Source organism: Anolis sagrei, chromosome X (assembly GCF_037176765.1).
Source record: "Anolis sagrei isolate rAnoSag1 chromosome X, rAnoSag1.mat, whole genome shotgun sequence".
NCBI lineage: Eukaryota > Metazoa > Chordata > Lepidosauria > Squamata > Dactyloidae > Anolis > Anolis sagrei.
The window spans coordinates 21,052,300-21,075,726 of record NC_090034.1 but is presented as its reverse complement, the minus strand read 5'-3'; the positions used below and the strand labels follow the sequence as shown (position 1 = coordinate 21,075,726).

Genomic DNA, 23,427 nt, shown 5'->3' with positions numbered 1-23,427 from the left:
TCCAGCGGAGTTGGTGGCAGAGGACCATTGCTTCAGTGTTGGTCGTCTTTGCTTCTTCCAGCACGCCGACATTTGTCTGCCTATCTTTCCAAAGACATTTGCAGGATTTTTCAGAGGAAATGTTTAGTTATTATTAGTTATTAAATAGTTATTAACTATTGTTAATAATAACAATAATATTACATAATAGGGGCTGGGCTTAGCACAGTGGGTTAAACTACTAAGCTGTAAGAAAAGCCTGCTGATTGAAAGGTTGGCAGTTCAAACCTGGGTCGGGGTGAGCACCCGCTGTCAGCCCCAGCTCCTTGCCCACCTAGCAGATTGAAAAAAGAAATGTGAGAAGTTAGATACCGCTTTAAGGGAGGTGGTAATAAAAAGGCGCCCGCCCACGTGGTGATTCAATTGGGAGGATGTCTAAAAATGACAAAGCTTAGCATGGAAGATGGAGTGACAGCACACACACACACTCCGTGGTTGGAGCACAGCCTCCAGGTGCCAGAAATGGAAAAGATGGGAAAACCTTTTGCCTCTGTTTATGTATTGTCTGTCCGTCCTTGTTAATTGTATAACAGCATTGAATGTTTATCATTGAATTTATACTCCATCAAAATTCGAAGGCAGCTAAGGACTGCACAATCAAATGACAATTTAAATCTGTAATCTGCCCTGAGTCCCCTCGGTGAAATAGAGTGGAATATAAACAGTGTGTGTGTATACATAATTTATACCCCATCAAAATTCGAAGGCAGCTAAGGACCGCACAATCAAATGACAATTTAAAGCAAGGGAAAGACAAAAATACAAGTATGTGGATATTAGATTAAAATACAATAAATGTGATTAAAATTATATCCCAGGCAACCAGAGATTGAGAACAACAACCTCCATGAACCCTTTACATCTATTGAATTGGACATGGCTCTCAATAAATGTAAAAATGGCAAAGCAGCTGGCCTGGATGACCTACGGATGGAACAGATCAAGAACTTTGGTCCAAAAGCAAGGCGCTGGCTGCTGGAGCTGATGAACAACTGCACTGCATCCTGTCAGATCCCCAAAATCTGGAGGAAAGCAAGAGTCATCGCCATCTTGAAGCCAGGCAAAGACCGTAATGACCCAAAAAGCTACAGACCAATCTCCCTGTTGTGCCACCTCTACAAAGTTCTGGAGAGACTTATTTTGCATAGAATCATGGAAAAAATAGACCCCTGTCTGATCCCACAGCAAGCTGGCTTCAGAAAAGGCAAAAGCTGCACATCGCAAGTGCTGAACCTGACTCAGCACATAGAAGATGGCTTTGAAAGGCAGCAGATCACAGGAGCTGTCTTCATAGACGTGTCAGCAGCCTATGATACTGTGAACCACCGCCTCCTCCTGAGAAAAATGTATAATATCACAAAGGACTACCACCTCACCCGCCTCATAGGAAACCTGCTACAAAACGAGCTTTTTTGTTGAGTTTCAGGGCCAGAGAAGCAGATGGCGGAAACAGAAGAATGGCCTGCCTCAGGGGAGCGTGCTTGCTCCATCAATGTTCAACATCTACACAAATGACCAGCCACTGCCAGAAGGGACAGAGAGCTTCATCTATGCTGATGATCGTGCCATTACCACTCAAGCAGGGAGCTTTGAGACCGTAGAACAGAAGCTCTCCGAAGCTGTAGGTGCTCTTACTGCCTACTACAGGGAAAACCAGCTGATCCCTAATCCATCTAAAACACAAGACATGTGCCTTTCATCTCAAGAACAGAGAAGCATCCGAGCTCTGAGGATCACATGGGAAGGAATCCCACTGGAGCATTGCAGCGCACCCAAATACCTGGGAGTCACTCTGGACCGTGCTCTTACCTACAAGAAGCACTGCCTGAACATCAAGCAAAAAGTGGGTGCTAGAAACAATATCATACGAAAGCTGACTGGCACAACCTGGGGATCACAACCAGATACAGTGAAGACATCTGCCCTTGCGCTGTGCTACTCTGCTGCTGAGTATGCATGCCCAGTGTGGAACACATCTCACCACACTAAAACAGTGGATGTGGCTCTTAATGAGACATGCCGCATTATCACGGGGTGTCTGCGCCCTACACCACTAGAGAAATTACACTGCTTAGCCGGTATTGCACCACCTGGCATCCGCCGGGAAGTAGCAGCCAATAGTGAAAGGACCAAGGCAGAGACATCTCCAGCTCATCCCCTGTTTGGGTATCAGCCAGCACGCCAACGACTTAAATCTAGACATAGTTTTCTAAGATCTACAGAGACACTCGCTGGAACACCTCAGCAAGCGAGAGTCCAAAAGTGGCAGGCTCAAACCCAGCACCTCAACCAATGGCTGATACCAAATGAGAGACTCCCCCCTGGGCACACAGAAGACTGGGCGACTTGGAAGGCGCTGAACAGACTGCGCTCTGGCACCACGAGATGCAGAGCCAACCTTCAGAAATGGGGCTACAAAGTAGAATCCTCGACATGTGAGTGTGGAGAAGAACAAACCACTGACCACCTGCTGCAATGCAACCTGAGCCCTGCCACATGCACAATGGAGGACCTTCTTGCAGCAACACCAGAGGCACTCCAAGTGGCCAGATACTGGTCAAAGGACATTTAACCAGCTACCAAACTCACAAGTTGTGTATTTTTCTGTTTGTTTCCTTTGTTCTGTTAGACTGGTTGTTCTGACACGAGAAATAAATATCCCAGGCATCTCAGCACATCAGACTGTCTGGAAAAGTGTGGATTTAGATGAAATATCTATACAGATCCCATTCAAGGGCTTGGGAGGCAACCTTGACACCATTTTCTGAAGACTCAAAAACTTCTAGTTTGGGGTCATTTCATCCTGACAGCAGGGAAAAGGGCGCTTCCTGCACTTCATTCCAAGCACGATCTCACTATTATTAAAACATTCCTCAAGGGCAAAGGGGTCTTCTCCTCTGTTTTAGGCAGGAATAGAGCCAGCATCTTGTCTTTGGTGGTTGCCATTCTAGAGAGTTCATATCTCTGGACAAGTTAACATCTGAGAAATGCAAAAGTTAGGCCCCCTCTGAACAAATTGAGTCCAAAAACTCACCCATAATAGGATTTCTGTATGTTAGGAACAACCTGAAAGCACAATACTAAGAATAAATGGCATAACTATACACACAATAAAAGTGAAAATAGGTATGTGAGTGTGGCTGGAGTGTCCACTTACACAGACAAGCTCCTCCCTCCACAAACAGCTATAGCTTCCACTACTCAGGAGACCCCAAAGGCCCTCCCTCCAATGACACTGCAGGTTATAATGAGCACCGTAAACATGTCCAAGAGCCCTGCCAATGTCCTCCACAAACACCATACTGCCCACCACCGAAGTCAAGGCTTTCATTCGGGACAATTCCATCCTAGATTTTATGTGTTTCCTCCACCACAGACATCCCACTGTTTCTGACTTTTTCCACTGGTGTAGAATTTCCATGATGCCACCTACTATCTCTCTCTTAACCCTTTCCTATGGCACACAGCAAACAGAGTGGTTGATCAGCAACTGAACATACTATAAATCAACTCCATGATTTATAGGAGCTGTAGGGACTGGATTTATAGTTTACATGCAATCTTAAGAGCACTCTGAACTCCACCAACGATGGACCTGGAACTAACTTGGCACACAGAAGCCCCATGACCAACAAAAAATATTGGAGGTATTTGGAGGGATTTATAGGAGTTCACCTGCATCCAGAGTGCACTACGAACCCAAACAATGATGGATTTAGACCAAACTTGGCATACATACCCGATATGTCCACATTTGAATACTAGCAGATTTTGAGGGGAATTGGCCTGGACATGTTGAAGTTGTAGGTTCTGGGATTTATAGTTCATTTGCAATTTATGAGTATTCTGAACTCCACCAAAGACAGAACTGGACCAAACTTGGCACAGAGTCCATGACCAACAAAAAGTACTGGAGGGGCTTGAGGGGACAGACTCAACACAGTGAGAGTTTTAGTTTACCCTACACCCAGAGAGCACACAGGACCTCATATGCAATTCTTAAGACAACACAGCCGGACTAGATCCCTTCCAGTCCAGCTTCCGTGTGAGGCATGGGACAGAGACTGTGCTGGTCTCCATCACGGATCACCTTCGATGCCAGCTTGACCAGGGCAAGTCGGCGCTGCTTGTGTTATTGGATCTCACAGCAGCATTTGACACAGTCGACCACAATCTTTTGACCCACCGCCTTGCTGTTGCTGGAGTCAGGGGGACAGCTTTAAATTGGCTCTCCTCCTTTCTTCACAACCGTGGACAGCAAGTGGAGAGGGGAGGCCTGGTCTCTGAGAGGTCCCCTCTCACTTGTGGGATTCCTCAGGGGGCCATTCTCTTCCCTCTGTTGTTTAACATCTATATGCGACCACTTGCTCAGCTGGTTCGAGGTTTTGGGCTGGAGTGTTACCAGTACGCTGATGACAGCTGGTGCTGAGGATGGAAGGCCGACCGGACTCTGTACCCGATTGTTTCCATCAGTGCCTCAAGGCCGTTACTGGATGGCTGCGTGCCAGCAGGTTGAGGGTGAATCCAGCAAAGACGGAAATCCTATGGCTGGGTCAACCGGGCAGTGGGGATATCCAGCTGCCTACCCTGGATGGTGAGGCGCTACGCCCATCATCATTGGTAAAGAGTCTGGGAGTCCTTTTGGACCCTCTGCTGACGATGGAGGCCCAGGTCTCCACCATTAGCAGAACCGCCTTTTTTCATCTGCGGCAGGCTAGACGGCTGGCCCCCTACCTGTCCAGGGATGACCTAGCTACGGTGATCCAGGCTACGGTCATCTCAAGACTGGACTACTGTAATGCCCTCTACATTGGCCTTCCTCTGTTGGTGATCCGGAAGCTCAAGTTGGTACAAAACGCAGCTGCTCGGCTTCTTGCGGGAATTCCGATGAGATGTCACATAACCCCAATCTTACTACAGCTGCATTGGTTACCAATTGAGCACCGGATCACTTTCAAAGTGATGGTACTTACCTTTAAGGCCTTGCATGGTCTGGGGCTGATGTACCTGAGGGACCGCCTCACCCCCTACCAACCCCAGAGATTCCTTCGTTCTGAAGACCAAGATTTGTTGGAAATTCCCAGTGTCAAGACCTTGCGTCTAACAGCAACCAGATGCAGAGCCTTTACAGCAGTGGCACCATCGCTCTGGAATACTCTGCCACCTGAAGTCCGTGCCTTGCGGGACCTATCAGCTTTCCGCAGGGCATGTAAGACATATCTGTTTCGACAGGCCTTTGATCTCTGATTTTGTTGTTTTAAAATTGTTTTAAATTGTTTTTAAAATTTTTAGCCTGTTCTTGTAAGCTGCTCCAAGCCCCAGGGGAGTGGCGGCATATAAATTCGAATTATAAATAAATAAATAAAATATGTATATATGTGTGCGCACGCACGTGTGTGTGTGTATATATACAGAGAGAGAGGGGGGGGAGAATGGAGGGAGAGAGGGAGAGTCAACACTGGTATAGTCGTCATAGACTAACACCAATCCTGCTCCCCAACAAAGCAACTAATTCAGAGCCCGAGAAACCCGACAGCCATTCAAAGGCTTTTATTCCAGGAGCAATATTGTTGTATGAGCAAATGAGAGAAATTTCAAAGGACTTTTGGCCATGATTCCCCCCAAGTTTGAAGTCCGTACCATTCCTAACAAGCAAACAAACGAGAAAGAAAGCCAATTCGGGTCCCTCTTAAAACAGCAAGAGACATCCTTGGCCTAATACAAGACAGAGAAGAGGGGCCCATTCCTTCCCACTGGACATCCAGGGTCCGTTTACGGCCAATCCATTTCTGCCCCCCCCCCCCCCCCCAAGTCAGCGAAATCCCACTGACGATCAGCTCTCAAAACCTCGGGTCATTTTGGGCGTCTCAAAAGCCAGGTGATTGAGGCCAGCAAGACCTATTTCATGTCCTTTGGGGAAAAGACAGCCATTCACCAACAACACTGTGCGCACTTTCAAAACGACACCCAAAGCCAAATATATGGCTCCCAAGAGTAAGGAGAATAAAGTCCCGGTGACACTGCACATCAAGCCCAGGTTGTAATGGTGGTGACCCATTTGGGTGAGAGGGCTAAGAGGGGGTCCTGTGGCCAGCTGGACTCACACGGCCATCTATTTCCAGCTACACGAACTCTGTGAAGTCGTCCACTGAGGAGATCAGGCGCTTCCTTTGCCCCGTTTCATAGGTGGGGGCAGCGTCTGGGGGCATGTGGGCAGAGGCCTTTCCTGCGGTCGGAGGGTGCATGGCGGGGAAGCCGGAGGCCTGGTACTGGGTTTCTTCCCGGATCTGAAAGCAGAAGAAGGAGACATTGCAGTAGGAAGCGGGGCGATCATGCTTTTAGCTTCATCAGAGGCTTTGAAACAGAGACGGTCAGGAGGGTGTTGATGATGCTTTTCCTTCCTCGCTGAATAGGGATTGGACTGGATGGCCCTTGGGGTCCCGTCCAACTCTAGGATTCTATGATTCAGAGGCTATTTGGCAATCTGTCTGAAGGGCTTTGATGGTGCTTTTCCTTCCTGACAGAATAGGGGTTGGACTGGATGGGCCTTGGGGATCCCTTCCAACTCTAGGATTCTATAATTCAGAGGCTGTTTAGCCATCTGGCAGGAGGGTTTTGATGGTGCTTTTCCTTCCTGGCCGAATAGGGGTTGGACTACATGGCCTTGGGGGGTCCCTTCCAACTCTAAGATTCTATGATTCAGAGGCTGTTTGGCCATCTGTCAGAAGGACTTTGATGGTGCTTGTCCTTCCTGACTGAATAAGAGTTAGACTGGATGGCTTTGGGGGGGGGGGATCCCTTCCTGCAATATGATGTGTCTTGTTTTCACCCTTTTTCTTAGATCTACGTAATTCAAGCTATTTTGCTTCCTGCCTACATAGAGAAGAGGTCAAGGCCGACTTCTTTCCAGAAATCTTTAGTGTATTCCCCTTTTGTTTGAGAAGGGAGCATCACGAGGCCTCTCTCTGCCGCAGGAGAAAACGCACAGAGAAAAGAACCAGCATCAGGGACTCTTCTACCAAAATTAAGCGACTTCCTTTTGCTCACCCGGTGCCGCAGTCTCTTGATGTGCCGCAGCCTCGCGATCCATTTGGAGGGATAGGTGTCCGTGGGATTGGAGCGACTGTGATGGACGTGGGATGCCATCTGAAAGGGAAAATGGCCGCTGTATCTATTTGGATGAGGAGGAACAAGCTGAAGATCAATCCTGACAAGACAGAGGTCCTCCTGGTCGATCGCAAACCGGATCGGGGTATAGGGTGGCTACCTGTGTTGGATGGGGTTACACTCCCCCTGAAGCCACAGGTCTGCAGTTTGGGAGTCCTCTTGGACTCATCGCTCACGCTTGAGGCTCAGGCGTCGGCGGTGTCCGGGACGGCTTTTGCACAACTGAGACTTGTGCGCCAGCTGCGACCGTACCTCGCGAAGGCTGATCTGGCCAGGGTGGTCCATGCCTTGGTCACCTCTAGATTGGATTACTGCAATGCGCTCTACGTGGGGCTGCCCTTGAAAACGGCTCGGAAATTCCAACTGGTCCAATGGGCAGCAGCCAGGATGTTAACCGGGGCTCATTACAGAGAGAGGTCAACCCTCCTGTTTAAGGAGCTCCACTGGCTGCCGTTTATTTTCCGAGCCCAATTTAAGGTGCAGGCGCTTACCTACAAAGCCCTGAACGGTTTGGGACCACCCTACCTGCGTGACTGCAGCTCCGTCTACAAACCCACATGCTCACTTCGGTCATCTGGAGAGGCCCTGCTCGTGATCCCGCCCGCGTCGCAAGCGCGCTTGGTGGGGACGCGGGACAGGGCCTTTTCAAACCCGACAAGTTTGCATGGAACTGTACAAGCCAATGGTCTGGCCATGTAGCTATGCTGGCGTTATGGCCAATTACGTGGCTATGAAAGGAGACGCCGGCCGTTACCTTGAGATGCTTGATAGCCACAGGGCTGTCCCCAAGGACTGGGCTAGAAATTATATATAATGGAAGACCTAGAGATGTGCTCTCTCCAGTTAAAAAATAGTGGTTTTTGAGCCACTTTCCTCCCAGTTTCAAGAGGGTCCTTGTGTTCCTAAATCCCAGCAACTGTGGATGGAGGGCTGTAGGCTTTTACATTTTCTTTATCCTTTCTACAATCACTTGTTTTCAGAAACCACCCTGTTCTTGATTACAGCGCTTACTGCCAAACTGCACTAAAACCTATTCCGCTATTGCACATTCCATTATCCGACTTCACATTTTTCCTGTTGAACATTTTAATTTTCTCATTGTACTTTTTATATTTTTCTGTTTCACCTTTTATTTTTTCCCATTCCACATTTAATTTTGTCCTATTTCACATTTTATTTTTCTATTGGACATTTTAATTTTCCCATTTCCCATTTTTGTTTTCACTTTTAATATTTCCTGTTACACATCTTATTTTTCCCATTACACATTTACTTTTTACCTTTACACATTTCATTTTGTCCTATTGCACCATTTATTTTTCTTATTGGACATTTCAATTTTCCCAAGGCACATTTTCATTTTCCTGTTGTACTTTTTATATTTCCCTAATACACCTTTTATTTTTCCTATTGGACATTTTAATTTTACCACTGCACATTTACATGTTCCAATTGTACTTTTGATATTTTCCCATCGTGGTCAACTGTGAATCGCACATGTGGTAGTTTCTGCGCCTGAGCAGACAGCTTTGGAACCTTTTACTTTTCCCAATGCACGTTTTATTTTTCCAATTGGTCGTTTTAATTTTCCCACTTCACATTTTAATTTTCCTATTGTACCAGTACTTTTTATATTTTATTGTTGTACCTTTTATTTTTCCTATTGTACATTTTAATTTTCCTTTTGTACCTTTTATTTTTCTTATTGTACATCTTAATTTTCCTTTTGCACTTTTTATATCTTCCTGTTGCACATTTCCTTTTTCCCATTACATGTTTCATTTTTCCCATTTTGTTTTTCCTAGTCCACATTTCATTTTTCCTATTGTACCTTTTAATTTTTCACCATTTCACGTTTCATTTTTCTTATTGTACAAAAGAGTACTCACATTAGCATGTAAAGCCATCTGACGGGCGACAAAGGACAGGTTTTTATCCGAGATTATCTTCGCCACGCTGGTATCAACAAGTCCTTCCATATCTACAGATTGGAGAGAAAGAACAGAAAGTTCCCACCAAATACCTACTTATATAATAATTTCTACCCCACTTCATGTTCTGTTTCTCTTTCTTTCTCTTTCTTTCTTTCTTTCTTTCTTTCTTTCTTTCTTTTTGTCCCGATAGCACAAATAGCTCAGAGCAGTGGTTCCTTGTATTATGTTCAAAGTTTTGCAGGGAATCCCCAATTGTGTGCTTGAGAGGAAAAGGCGCAAAACGCAACTTACCTTTCCTACATTGGAGAGTCAGGAGGTTGCAGTTGTAATCTAGGGGCTTGATGACGACATGCACAAAGTTGAACTGGCCCTGAAAAGTAGTAGCAGTTGTAGTAGTAGTAATAGTAATAATAATAATAAGGGTTAGGAGGGTTTTAATTCTGGCACGGAACAAAAAGCTAATAAAGATCTTATACCAACAACTACTGTGTTGGTACACGGAAGAAGAACAAATAAAAGAGTGCCAAATCAATTGGGCCAGGGACATCAAACATAATATTTTAACACATCAATGGGAGAAAATCTGGAATGTTAAGTTAAAATATACAGTAGCCAGCGACCTGCGGGAGAACTGGTACAAAATGTTCTTCCGATGGTATCTTACACCCGAAAAATTGTCCAAAATCAATAAGAATCTATCAAGCAGTTGCTGGAAATGTGAAAGAGAGAAGGGAACCTTTTTCCACCTTTGGTGGTCCTGCAGAATAACTAAAAATTACTGGAAAAGAATCCATCAGGCAGCACAAAAAATATTAAAAATTAGTTTCCCCCGAAAACCTGAAATATACCTACTTGGCATATCCCCAAAAAAACTGGACGGAAACCAGGATAAAATCCTGTTCTTATTGAGCACGGCAGCAAGGATACTATTGGCTAAGTCTTGGAAAAGGAAGGAGATTCCAAGCATAGAGGAATGGATTGTAAAATTTTTTGACATCATACAGATGGAAGAACTATCTCAAAGATTAAAAGGAACAAACAAAAAGACTGATTGGTCAGGATTTAAGGACTTCATCACAAAAAGAGGACTTCCACTACTGATAGACTTGACCAGCGTATAATGAAGGCTAGCAACAGAGACTATGCTGGGAAAAACACTGGAAAATATTAGTAGAGAATAATGAGAAGAGGGAATCGCTCTCTCTTTCCCTTAAGATACGCTCAGAAGACGTTGGGAAGTCAAATCACGGGTTGGATGGGAGCAAAGAGGGGGGGGGGGTTGAGGGCTATTTTTGTTCTTTTTTCTTTCTCTTTTTCTCTTCTCTCTCTCTTATTTCACCTTATATTTGCACATATCTATACATTTTCAATCTGCTTCTATCTCCTCCCAAATATTCACCCACTTTCGCTGTATTATTTCAAAAACTTCAATAAAAACTATTTTAAAATAATAATAATAATAATAATAATAATAATAATAATAATAATAGCTCAAGGCAGTGACATGAAAGAAGCCTCCCACAGGATGGTAAAACATTCGGGTGTCCCCTGGGCAATGTCCTTGCAGACAGCCAATTCTCTCACACCAGAAGCAACTTGCAATTTCTAAAGTCGCTCCTGACACAAAAAATAAAATTATATATGCATATATAATATAATATTACATTATATTTATTATATATATGTCTGCCAATCCTCAGGCATATATATATTGTGGGGCCTTTCCTTTACCTTGATGGTCCCCAGTTTGAAGTCTTCCCCAGAGTCGTTGTAAACAATGGAAACGAAGTCGTTTCCCAGGTGCCGTTTCTTGTTGCAGCGGTATTTGTCCAGGTCCTTGGTGGGCATCAAAGTGGCGATGTGGAAAATGGCTGCAGGGAGGGAAAGACAGCAATGAAGGCAGATGCTGAAGGGTGGCAGTAGCAGCAGCAATAACAACATGCTGGTTGGCATTAGTATTTTATTTATTTCGCGCATTTCTACCCCGCCCTTCTCAACCCCCGAGGTGGGACTCAGGGCGGCTTACAAAAAGGCAGAATTCGATGCCAACACAGACAATAAGATAAAAACATATATAACAGCAATTATAAACAGTTAAAACAATCTGTTATACATCACAATCAATAAAACCAATCCTATGCTCAACGTTTGCCAGCTCAGAGTCCATAAGTTCATTCCACATTGTCAAATCCTATCAATTCTGGTCGTCCTTGTCCTTTGTCTATCTGCCAGATTACGCAAAAGCCTGGTCCCATATCCACGTTTTTAATTTCCTTCTAAAAGAGAAGAGGGATGTCGATGACCTAATTTCCCCAGGGAGTGAATTCCACAGGTGGGGGGCCACCACCGAGAAGGCCCTGCTCCTCGTCCCCGCCAATCTCACTTGTGATAGAGGGGGGGCCGAGAGCAGGGCCTCCCCAGAAGATCTTAAATTCCGAGGTGGGACATAGAGGGAGATGCGTTCGGACAGATATGCTGGGCCGGAACCGTATAGGGTTTTGTAGGTCAAAACCAGCACTTTGAATTGTGCTCGGAACTGGATCGGCAGCCAGTGGAGCTGACATAACAGAGGGGTAGTAGGCTCCCTGTATGACGCTCCGGTGAGTAATCTGGCTGCCGCCCACTGGACTAATTGAAGTTTCCGAACAGTCTTCAAAGGCAACCCCACGTAGAATGCGTTGCAGTAATCTATTCGGGATGTAACCAGAACGTGGACCACTGTGGCCAGATCTGACTTCCCAAGGTACGGGCACAACTGGCGCACAAGTTTTAATTGTGCAAAAGCTCTCCCTGTCACCGCTGAGACCTGAGATTCCAGGCTCAGCGATGAGTCCAGGATCACTCCCAAGCTGCGAACCTGTGTCTTCAGGGGGAGTGTAACCCCATCTAACACAGGCTGTAACCCTATGCCCTGTTCGGCCTTATGACTGACCAGTAGGACCTCTGCAGTAGTAGTAGTAGCAATAATATCATCATCAACAACAGTATGCTGGTTGGCACTAGTAGTGGCAGCAGTTGCAGCAATAATAACAACAATAACAGCATGATAGTTGGCACTAGCAGTAGTAACAGTAGCAGCAATAAGAATAACAAGAATAAAAACAACAGCAGCAATATTCTGGTTGACACCAGTAGCAGCAATAACAACAGGAACAACAACAGGAACAACAAAAATATTCTGATACTGGTAATAGCAATAATAATAATAGCAACAACAGTATGCTGATTGCCACTAGTACCAGTAGCAGCAATAACAACAACAACAAAACAGCATGCTGGTTAGCACTAATAGTAGCAGAAATAAAATAATATGCTGGTTTGCATTCGTAGCAGTAGCAGCAATAATAACAATATCAACAACAATAATAACAATAGCAACAGTAATAACAGTAACAATAATATGCTGGTTGGCTTTAGCAGCAGCAGCAGCAATAAAATAACAATAGTTGATTTGTTGTTGTTAAAAGCATTCATTATTACTACTAATAAAATTGCTATTATTAAAATAATTATTATCATCATCATTATTATTATTATAAATGAGGTATGTCGGGATTCATCGTTGTGTGCCTACTAGTTAGTTCCAACTGGAGGTGGCCCCATGGCCAACCTACTATGTGGTTTCTTTGCCGACTTTCTCCAGAACGGCTCGCCTTTGCCCCCCATCTTTTCTGCACTGCCTTTCCTCCCAAGGTACCTTGCATGATGTCGTCGTGCCAGCAGTAGGTGAACTGCCCGTCCTCACCACCTACGTCCAGGCCGCCCAAGTAGATCTTGTCTGGCTGGCAGTCCTTGAGCTCCACCAGTTTGCCCAGGCCAGTTAGGAACTCCGTGTAGCGGTAGGAACCATGCTCGTTGGACAGGATGGCCAGCTCATTGTGGCTCTGGGTGAGGAGGAAGAGCAGGGAGGGAGACTTGCAGAATCATAGAGCAGGAAGAGACCCCCAAAGGCTATCTAGTCTGATCTCCTTTTGCCAGACAGGGAGAAACAATCGAATCCCTCCCGACAGATGGCCATCCACCATGCATATGATACATAGGTCGGCACATGATATTCTATGAAATATCTGTTAAAGATTATAGATTTGAAGGAGCCCCCTAAGACCATTTAGTCTAAGCCTCTTCTTTCAGGCAGGAAGGCACCATCCAAGCCCTCCCAACAGATGGCCATCCAGCCCGTTTAAAAACCTCCAAAGAAGGAGACTCTACCAGACTTCCACTAAGGATACATTACACTAGAATTGGAGTGGACCTCAAAAGTTATCCAGTCCAACCCCTTTCTGTCATGCAGAAAGGCACCTTCAAATCCCTCCCAATAGATGATCATCCAGCCTCTGCTTGAAAGCCTCCAGAGGAGACTAACATACGCAAAGTAGAGCTGGAAGAGACTCCATGCAGTCCAACCCCATTCTGTCAGGAAAGAAGATACCATCAAAGCCCTCCTGGCAGATGGCCATCCATCTATACCCTGAGGTACAGGGAAGAGGATGAACAGCCCCTTACCTGCCCTTCTCCAACGTAGAGCACTGCAATCTTGTGGGTGTCATAAGGAGGGATCTGGTCCAGGAGTTGAACGGATCTTTCAAAGGTCTGAAAATGAATAAAGGAAATGAGTGACACGAAGCGGTGAAGATGGTCATATTCATTTATGACCCAAATTAGCCATGACCTATAATGCCCTAGACAACTTAGGTTCAGCCTATCTGAAAGGCCCTGTTCCCCTCTAGAAAGTATTTGGATCTATGGGGAAATCTATGGAGCCTACCTCATTTGGCAGCAAGAGGGGCTTGTTGGTTTCGTCACCAAAGAAAGGAGAGTGGTACAGCTGCAGGAACACAAAGCTGGGGAGAGAAACAACCATGAAGCTCCATTTAAGGACATTTGATGTAAAACTGATGGTTCTCTGTTGGCTTAGAGAAGCAACAAGAGCCAAGGGATTTACAAAAACTCTCTTATCCTTAGACATACTGCAAAGAATGCATGCAACCAGACCCATTGCCTTAAACTGGAAAATCCAATCGATTTAATGGTTCAGGTATGACAATATTGAGCCTTGCAGCTCCTTTGCCATATATGGTCTGTTTAATTCTATTTGTATGATGTGGATTTTCCGTTGCACTGTTTTTTAATGTTGTGAGTTGCTCTGCATCTCAATCAAGAGATAAAGGCAAGAAATAATAACAATGATAAAATAACAATAACAACACTCATAAACAACAACAATAATAAAATAAGGTCCGTAGACACCTCCAAGGTCATGTGGCCTGCATAACTGCATGGAACGCTGTTACCTTCCTGCCGGAGCGGTACCTATTGATCTACTTACATTTGCATGTTTTCAAATTACTAGGTTGGCAGAAGCTGGGGCTAACAGTGGGAGCTCACGCCGCTCCCTGGATTCGAACCTGTGACCTTTTGATCAGCAAGTTCAGCAGCTCAGCAGTTTAACCCACTGCGCCACTGGGGGCTCCCAATATAAGGATAATGATAATAATACTGTATTTTTTTTTCATTTTCAAGATGGACCTTCCCCCATATAAACATCTCTAAAAATAGGGTGCATCTCAATATTGTGAGCCACTCTGCATCTCAATCAAGAGATAAAAGCAGGAAATAATAATAACAACAAAAACTGCAATAATAAAATAACAACAATAATACAAAATAATAATAATAATAATAATAATAATAATAATAATAATAATAAGGTATTGCTCCAATTCAAAGATGCACCTTTCCCCCATATGAGTATCTCCAAAAATAGAGTGCATCTTAGAACTGCAGGTGCTTTTCTTATATATCAACAAACCTTTTTTTTCCTGAAGTTAGTGTGCGCCTTACAATTGATGGCTTCTTAGAATAGAAGAAACATGATGATGATGATGATGATGATGATGATGATATTGTATTTCTTCCATTATAAGACACCAACAATTGTAAGGCGCATTATAATTTCAGGACCACCCCTGCCAACAAAAATACATAAGATAAGCCTGCAATTCTAATTTACACAGAGCAAAAGGTGCATCTTAAACTTGAAAATTATTATTAATAATATTTTTTGTGTGTGTCAGGAGAGACTTGAGAAACTGCAAATCGCTTCTGGTGTGAGAGAATTGGCCGTCTGCACCCAGATGTTTGTTTTACCATCCCTGTGGGAGGCTTCTCTCATGTCCCTGCGTAGGGAGCTGGAGCTGACAGAGGGAGCTCAACCCGCTTTCCCGTATTCGAACCGCTGGCCTGTCGGTCAGAAGTCCTGCCAGCACAAGGGTTTAACCCATTGCACCACTGGGGGCTCCATTACTAATAATAATTACAATAATAATAACATACTTCTTCTACTGTCAGATGGACCTTAATTTCAGAACCACTACCACCAACAAAAATACATAAGGTAAACCTGTGATTCTAATGTGCACCCCCTTTTAAGATATTTTATATAGAAACAAAGTGAAAAAAGGTATACAGGTGGTCCCCAAGTTACAAACATGATAGGTTCAGTACATGTGCACTTAATTTGAATTTGTTTGGAAGTCGGAACAGGGACATTTTTTAGGTGTAACTCCAACTCTACATCTATATCTATCTATCTTTGAATAGCACAGGCTGTTTTGCTGCTGTGCTCTAACTGAGAAGAGTTCACCACACTTTTCTGTCTCTGTGATAATTAGATTTTGAGAAATTTGACTTGCTATGGAAAAAAGGATTGGAAATAAAGCTTCAGTGGAGAGCCCTTTTCCCCATGATAATAACGCTTCCAGGAGTGAATTTCCCTTCCGAGGGATGAATTCCTCCCACTTCCTGTTGTCTCAGCCCTGGTCTTAACTTGGACTCTGTAAGTAATATGTTTGTAACTTGAGGACTGACTCTATATGAGGAAAAAAGTGGAAGAAATGTAGTATTCCTTTTCGGAGAATGAATGGGATCTTTCTGCAGGTGCTCCAGGCCAAAGCCGGCCTTCAGGCCTCACCTTGGGTTGATCCCGGGCACCTTCTCTGCATTGGAGGCAGCGGCAGCAGGGGTGGCTCTGGTCCTGAAGGGCTCCCTCTCAGCCCTTTTTCCGCGCCGGGAGGGGGCCGAGTCGGAGATGGTGTATCCTCGGGGCCGGTGTCCAGTTGGGGAGTGGGGCAAAGAGGTAGGAATGCCTCCCATCACCTGGGTCCCCCCTCCTCCTCCTCCTCCGGGAGCATCCCTCTCCTCCTCCACTACTCCCCTTGCCGTCCATCCAGCCACCGCCTCTCTCTCCGAGTGTCCCGACTTGACTTCACCGCCGCTCCTCTTCCCAGAGAGACTTTCATGACTGGGTTCCTTGAGGGCCTCCTGGAGGGTCTGGAGCTCCGGTGAGGAGCTGGACTTGCTGAGGGGCTGTGAGGGCTGGAAGGAGAGTGCCTCCAAGGCCCGGCGGTCTTCCAAGGGGCGGCTCCCCTCGATGGGGATACCCAAGGAGCTCAAGTCTTCTGGCTTCAGGGATTTCTCCTCTTGGCTGGAGGTCGAGGAAGACTGCAAGAGGAGGGAGGAGGAGGAGGAGGAGAATGGGACACAGCCCTTCGTCAGCAACAACAAAGAGCGAGTTGCTTTATAGGATAAAACTCTATAGAATCACAGAGCTGGAAGAGACCCCCAAAGGCCACCTAGTCCACCCCCTTCTGCCTTCATGCAGGAACAGCACCATCAAAGCACCACCAACAGATGCCCATCCAGCCTCATAGACATTAATGGGTTCATGGAGAAATAGGACTATAACAGAATCCCAGAGTTGGAAGAGACCCCCAAGGGGCATCCATTCCAACCTCCTTCTGCCTTCAGGCAGGACCAGCGCAATAGACATTAGCGAGTTCGTGGGAAAAAACAGATACCGTATATACTTGAGTATAAGCCGACCCGAATATAAGCTGAGGCACCTAATTTTACCAAAAAAAACCTGGGAAAATGTATTGACTCAAGTATAAGCCAAGTGTGGGAAATGCAGCAGCTACTAGTAAATTTCAAAATAAAAATAGATACCAATAAAATTATATTAATTTAGGCATTAGTAGGTTAAATGTTTTTGAATATTTACATAAAACTGTAATTCAAGATAAGACTGTCCAACTCTGATTAAACCATTATTCTAACCTTCTTCAATGTAAATATGCTTACATGTCCTCCAATAATAAAAAATAGAGTAAAATAATAAAAAATAGAGTAAAATAATAAATGTAACAATAACAATAATAAATACAGTAAAATAATAAATGTAATAACAACAATAATAAAATAATAAATGTAATAATAATAACAACAACAACAAATTAAAATACTAAATAACACTGACTCGAGTATAAGCCGGGGGAGACTTTTTCAGCCTAAAAAAAGGACTGAAAAACTAGGCTTATACTCGAGTATATACAGTATATAATAACAATTCAACAGTTGGAAGAGACCCCCAAGGACCATCCAGACCAACCCACTTTTCTGCCTTCATGTGGGAAAAGCATCATCAACAGAAGCCCATCCAGCCTCACAGATATTAGCGGGTTCATGGAGAAATAGGACAATAGAATAATAGAATCCCAGCATTGGAAGAGACCCCCAAAGGCCATCCAGTCCAACCCTCTTCTGCCTTTGTGCAGGAACAGCCCCATCAAAGGACTCCCAACAGATGCCCATCCGGTCTCTGTTGGGGGTGGCTACTTGTCGGGAGTGCTTTGATTGTGCTTTGCAGGTTCAAGGAGAAATAGGGCTTGAGAATCAAAGCAATTCTATAGTTGAAAGAGGCTCCCAAGGGCCTTCCAGTCCAACTCCCTTCATGCAGGAAAAGCACAATTAAAGCTCTCCTGACAGATGGCTACGTATGAGGCTGGATGGCCATCTGTCAAGGGAGGCCTCCAAAGGAGCCTCCATCTCTTGGCTTAAACTAATCATATTTCCAGACTTCGCCGTCTTGTAATGCAGAACGGAGAGGCCTTACCCGGCTATATGTCCCATGCCCTTTACTCAGCTTCTCTCCTGCGAGGAGGAGGCCTTGGTCGGAGGCTGCAGCTTCAAAGTCCTCAATTTCCTGGGATTCTGGGTGAGAGGGCTTCTCTTTCAAGTCGGCGTCTGGGGGGCTTCCTTCTTCCAAGACAACGGCAGATTCTGCAAAGAGACGGAAATGGCAAGGCTGAAAAACATGGGAAGATACTGGAAAGGTAGGGCCTCTCATCCACAGACATTCCAGTCTTTTCCTAAAGCAAGTGGGATGAACTAGCCTTTCCCATTTGTGCTTTTACCTTTGTTCTTTTATATCAGCCCCGAGATGATATATCATATTGTGTTAGCCGCACTTTGGGTTTCTTTTTAGAGAGATAAGGTGGGATAGAAATAACAACAACATAACATAAATAATAATAATAATAATAATAATAATAATAATAATAGTACTTCCCTTTCCTACTTCACTGGCCAAATGTCAAGAACACTTTGTTTTTGGCTTTTTATGTTAGCCACAATTTGGATCTCTTTTTTGAGAGATAAAGCTGGATTGAAATAATAATAATAACAACAACCACAGCAGCAGCATTCTCCTTTCCTACTTCACTGGCCAAAGGTCAAGAACTTTACTTTTGCCCTTTTGTATTAGCCACACTTTGGGTCTCTTTTTAGAGATATAAAGCTGGATTGAAATAATAATAATAATTACCACCCCAAAGGGAAACCTTTACCTTTACCCTTTGAGTCTCTATTTCAAGAGGGAAAGCATGCTAGAAATAACAACAAAACAACAACTGTATTCTCCTTTCTTATTTCACTGGCCAAAGGTCAAAAACACTTTTTCCTTTCTGTGTTGTTAAAGGAGGGCTCCTAAATCACATTTGTTTCTTTATATCAGCCTCAAGGCTTTTTTGTGTCAGGAGCAACTTGAGAAACTCCCAATCACTCCTGGTGTGAGAGAATTGGCCATCTGCAAGAACATTGCCCGCAGGGGACGCCCAGATGTTTTACCATCCTGTGGAAGGCTTCTCTCATGTTCCTGCATGGGAAGCTGGAGCTGACAGATGGGAGCTCACCCCGCTCCCCAGATTCGAACCGCCGACCTTTCAGTCAGCAGTCCTGCTGGCAAAAGGGTTTAGCCCATTGCAGCACTAGGGGCTCCATATCAAAACACAGAATTCATATATATAAAACAGGGTTGAATGTATATAAAACATAAATGAATTCTGCGTTTTGATATGGACTCCATCCTCAAGATACTTCATTAAGAACACATAAGAAAATAGAGGTACGCCAAAATCTGGGGGACAGGGACTCCAAATGATTCGAGTCCCAAGCATTTATCCCAAACAAAGGATACCCTGAACCGGTGCTTGGCTGCTGTGACGGACTGGATGAGGGACAACAGATTGAAACTAAATCCAGACAAGACAGAGGTACAATTGGTCAGTCGTAAGGCCGAACAGGGTATATGGTTACAGCCTGTGCTGGACGGGGTTACACTCCCCCTGAAGACGCAGGTTCGCAGTTTGGGAGTTCTCCTAGATTCATCGCTGAGCCTGGAGCCCCAGGTTTCAGCAGTGGTCAGGAGAGCTTTCGCACAATTAAAACTTGTGCGCCAGCTGCGCCCGTACCTTGGGAAGTCTGACTTGGCCACGCTTTGGTTACATCCCGTTTAGACTACTGTAATGCTCTCTACGTGGGGTTGCCTCTGAAGACTGCCCGGAACCTGCAGCTAGTCCGACGCTCGGCAGCCAGACTACTAACGGGCGCTGGGTACAGGGAGCACACCACTCCGCTGTTACACCAGCTCCACTGGCTGCCAATTAGCTTCCGAGCACAATTCAAAGTGCTGGTGTTAACCTATAAAGCCCTAAACGACTCCGGCCCTGTTTACCTTTCCAAACGTATTCTCCCCTATGAACCATCAAGATTATTAAGATCGTCTGGAGAGGCCCTGCTCTCAGTCCCACCGGCCTCACAAGCGCGTCTGGTGGGGATGAGGGACTTCTCGGTGGTGGCCCCTCGGCTCTGGAACTCTCTCCCACTGGAGATCAGAACCGCCCCTTCTATCCTGACATTTAGGAAACAGGTGAAGACTTGGTTTTGGAGACAGGCATTTGACGAGTGAGCCAACACCCTGAGATATGGATGGAGGATGATGAGCAACGATTTTAGTCTGACGACTGACCATTATAGTTATTGATTGTAATTGCTGTTTTAATGTTTTACTGTAATATGTATTATGATGTTTTATTGATTGTATGTGATATTATGGTTGGAAACCGGTCTGAGTCCCTCGAGAGAGGTGAGAAGGTCGGTATACAAAACTTTTAAATAAATAAATAAATAAATACTCTCAACCTGTCCAATTTTTTCATCGCAAGCACATCCATCGTCAGCCTCTTATAGGACTCTCTTAGGGATTCTGCCATTTTGAGACTCTTTCCAAAGGACCAAATAAAACCGAAGACAGACAGAAAAGCAGGGAAAGGTGTATGGGAGCAGGGTGGGTTTTTTTCTATTCCCGCCCCAATTCCTTGTCCTAAAACCAAAGGAAAGAGAAAGGCAAACCCCCCTCTTACAGAAAGGCACGTATACCTGCCCAGGAAATGCTCCTGTACAACTTTTCTTGAGAACTGGCCAGGTACACAGAAGAGAAAGAAGCCACTGTGGAGGGAGAAAAGAAAAACCAAGGGAAGGAGAGAGAAAGAGAAAGACTATGCGGAAAGCAAAAGAATAAATAATAATAGGAACAAAGAACAATGGAACAGGATTCAATGCATCACGATGGGATATAATAGGGAAAAGGGAAAGGTGGGAAGCTGGAAGGAAGGCCTAGAGAAGGATTGGCATCAGAGATCCTTAGAGAGGGGTTCAAAAATGGCGGTGTTTCCATCCAAAGCACTCCCACTTTCCTGCACCCTTAACTCCAGTGTAGATTGAGGGTTGGAGGTAAGGCATTTTGAAAGATGCAACTCAAAATGGGCTTAAAGGACATGTGTCAAACTCAAGGCCCACTGGTTGAATCTGGCCCCTCATGTGGCCTTCTTCCATCCATAAAATCATAGATTCATAGAATCCTAGAGTTGCAAGAGACCTCGTGGTCCATCCAGTCCAACCCCATTCTTCCAAGAAGCAGGAAAATCGCATGCAACGGACAGCCATTCAGCCTCTGCTTAAAAGCCTCCAAAGAAGAAGCCTTGACCACACTCCAGGGCAGAGAGTTCCACTGTTGAACAGCTCTCACAGTCAGGAAGTTCTTCCTAATGTTCAGGTGGAATCTCCTTTCCTGTAGTTTGAAGCCACTGTTCAGCGTTCTAGTCTCCAGGGCAACAGAAAACAAGCTTCCTCCCTCCTCCCTATGACTTCCTCTCACATACTTATACATGGCTATCATGTCTCCTCTCAGCCTTTTCATCTGCAGGCTAAACATGCCCAGCTCTTTAGGCCACTCCTCATAGGGTTTGTTCTCCAAACCCTTGATCCTTTGAGACTTCCCCTCACATATTGATACATGGCCCTCGTCATGTCTCCTCTCAGCCTTCTCTTCTGGACTACAATTCCTATATTCCTCCTTATTAGACATCAAGGCTAGAGCTTATAGGAGTTGGGATACAGGACTATCTGGACGACCGCAGTTTGTTCTCTTCAGTCAGGAAAGTAGAGTTGGGATTGAGAGACAAGGTTTATGAGTATGATGCTCAACTTTAAAACATCCTTTGCTCTTTTTCCAACCTCAGAGCTACAAATGCCGCTGGGCTATAATTCCCATTATCCCCAGATAACACTCCTCGACAACATTTTTATTCCTGGGTTATAAATGTCATTTCCAAAATGGTTCCATCATAAAAAAACGGAAAAGGTTTATTAAACTGTCTAACTTTTTTTTTTTTTGTGGAACATCCTGCAGCACATTGTGCTATAGTTTTTTTAAATAAATATCTCACTGACTCTCAACCAATTCAGCCACAAAATTGAATTTTCTGGAGTAGAACAACTACTTTCAAAGTAAGGACCGCACAACTAAACAGGAAATAATATTTTCAAATCAGGAACAGATTTTTTTCCCCAAATTTGTAACACAGTGTTATCAAACAGAATGGGAGTTGTCATTTGACAACATCAGGAGATCCAAACTGTGTAAAAACTAAAGAGCACCAACCACTTTGTGTGTATGTATATATGTATGTGTGTGCGTGCGTGCGTGTGTGTGTGTGTATATATATGGGCCCACAGATTCTCTGGCCATGGACCTTTGAAACCATATGTCATTCAGTTACGACATTCCCGGTGTAGTCTTTCAGTAGATTGGGAGCGACATATGGGCACGAAACTGGAAAGTTTTTATTTATTAGCATACAATAAAGGCAATTGCTCTGGTGTGTAGGAAAGGGTAGATCAAACCTAGACATTGGAGGATTTGTGTGTGTGTTTTTATGACTCTGCGTGCATTTAGTGTGCGATCCCTACATAGAGAGTAGCATTCTTTAATCCGAACAATAACCCTATGTGCCTGCAAAAGCTTCTGTGTGTCTTAAGAAAATCCATTCACAATAAAGCATATTTCTACAGCAGGCATGGGCAAACTTCAGCCCTCCAGGTGTTTTGGACTTTAACTCCCACAATTCCTAACAGCAGGTAGGCTGTTAGGAATCGTGTGAGTTGAAGTCCCAAACACCTGGAGGGCCAAAGTTTGCCCATGCCTGCTCTACAGCAACACACCCAATGCAGAAGGAACCTTACAAGCGAGGTACAGCTGCTTTCCCCAAGACTGGATTGCTGCCTCTCAGTCATGCTCCCTTTCCAATGACACACTTGCACAGGTGCGAAGGGGCTCCGCTGGGCCTCACCTGTGTTGGAGCGCTGCAGGAGGGAGGGCTTGGCTGTCCCAGTAGGGAGGCTGGAGGAAGGCACCGAAAGTGACTTGTAGAGGGCCGTCTCCCGGTGCTCCTTGAGCCGCTCAGCCGCCATGAGGGCGTTGGAGAGCTCCTGCAGAGGCATGTTGTTTATGTCTGAGGAAAAGGGGCTCAGCGGATTCTCCAAGCTCATCAGCCAACTGGTGTTCCCTGCAAAGGAGAGAGGATCAGGTGAAACGCTCTGCATTGGTTCCACTGGAAGCATGCTTTTTACTCAATGAGTAATACAGACAACTCCAGGAGCCACGAAGATAGCTGAAAAAGGGCACAGCATCAAAAACATGGCTCCAAAGCTGGTGTGCTCTAGGCATGATAGTAACATAAAAAAGCCACTCACCTAAAGACCACTCCTAGTTTGAAATATATGCATCTTTCAATGTTGAATAAATTTTATTATTACAGTCACAAACCAAGAG

At 44.8% G+C, this 23,427-nt stretch overlaps 1 protein-coding gene across 12 annotated transcripts in view; it reads right to left on the bottom strand.

Moving 5' to 3' along the window:
• Positions 1 to 5,574: 5,574 nt before the first annotated feature.
• The window catches only part of TSC2 (TSC complex subunit 2), a 67,889-nt gene continuing 50,036 nt past the window's right edge, over positions 5,575 to 23,427 (bottom strand). For 9 of the 12 annotated variants that reach the window (XM_067473688.1, XM_060786500.2, XM_067473690.1 and 6 more), the window contains 12 exons: positions 22,946 to 23,161; positions 20,694 to 20,762; positions 18,091 to 18,257; positions 16,111 to 16,640; positions 13,906 to 13,981; positions 13,644 to 13,730; positions 12,838 to 13,024; positions 10,872 to 11,011; positions 9,432 to 9,510; positions 9,096 to 9,187; positions 7,087 to 7,185; positions 5,575 to 6,326 (listed from right to left, as the gene is read on the bottom strand). In XM_067473688.1, coding sequence (XP_067329789.1) covers positions 6,162 to 6,326; positions 7,087 to 7,185; positions 9,096 to 9,187; positions 9,432 to 9,510; positions 10,872 to 11,011; positions 12,838 to 13,024; positions 13,644 to 13,730; positions 13,906 to 13,981; positions 16,111 to 16,640; positions 18,091 to 18,257; positions 20,694 to 20,762; positions 22,946 to 23,161 — 1,907 coding nt within the window. In that variant the 3' untranslated portion in view covers positions 5,575 to 6,161. The remainder of the gene's footprint in view (positions 6,327 to 7,086; positions 7,186 to 9,095; positions 9,188 to 9,431; positions 9,511 to 10,871; positions 11,012 to 12,837; positions 13,025 to 13,643; positions 13,731 to 13,905; positions 13,982 to 16,110; positions 16,641 to 18,090; positions 18,258 to 20,693; positions 20,763 to 22,945; positions 23,162 to 23,427) is intronic. The other 3 variants (XM_067473692.1, XM_060786506.2, XM_060786509.2) reach the window with 1 other exon arrangement.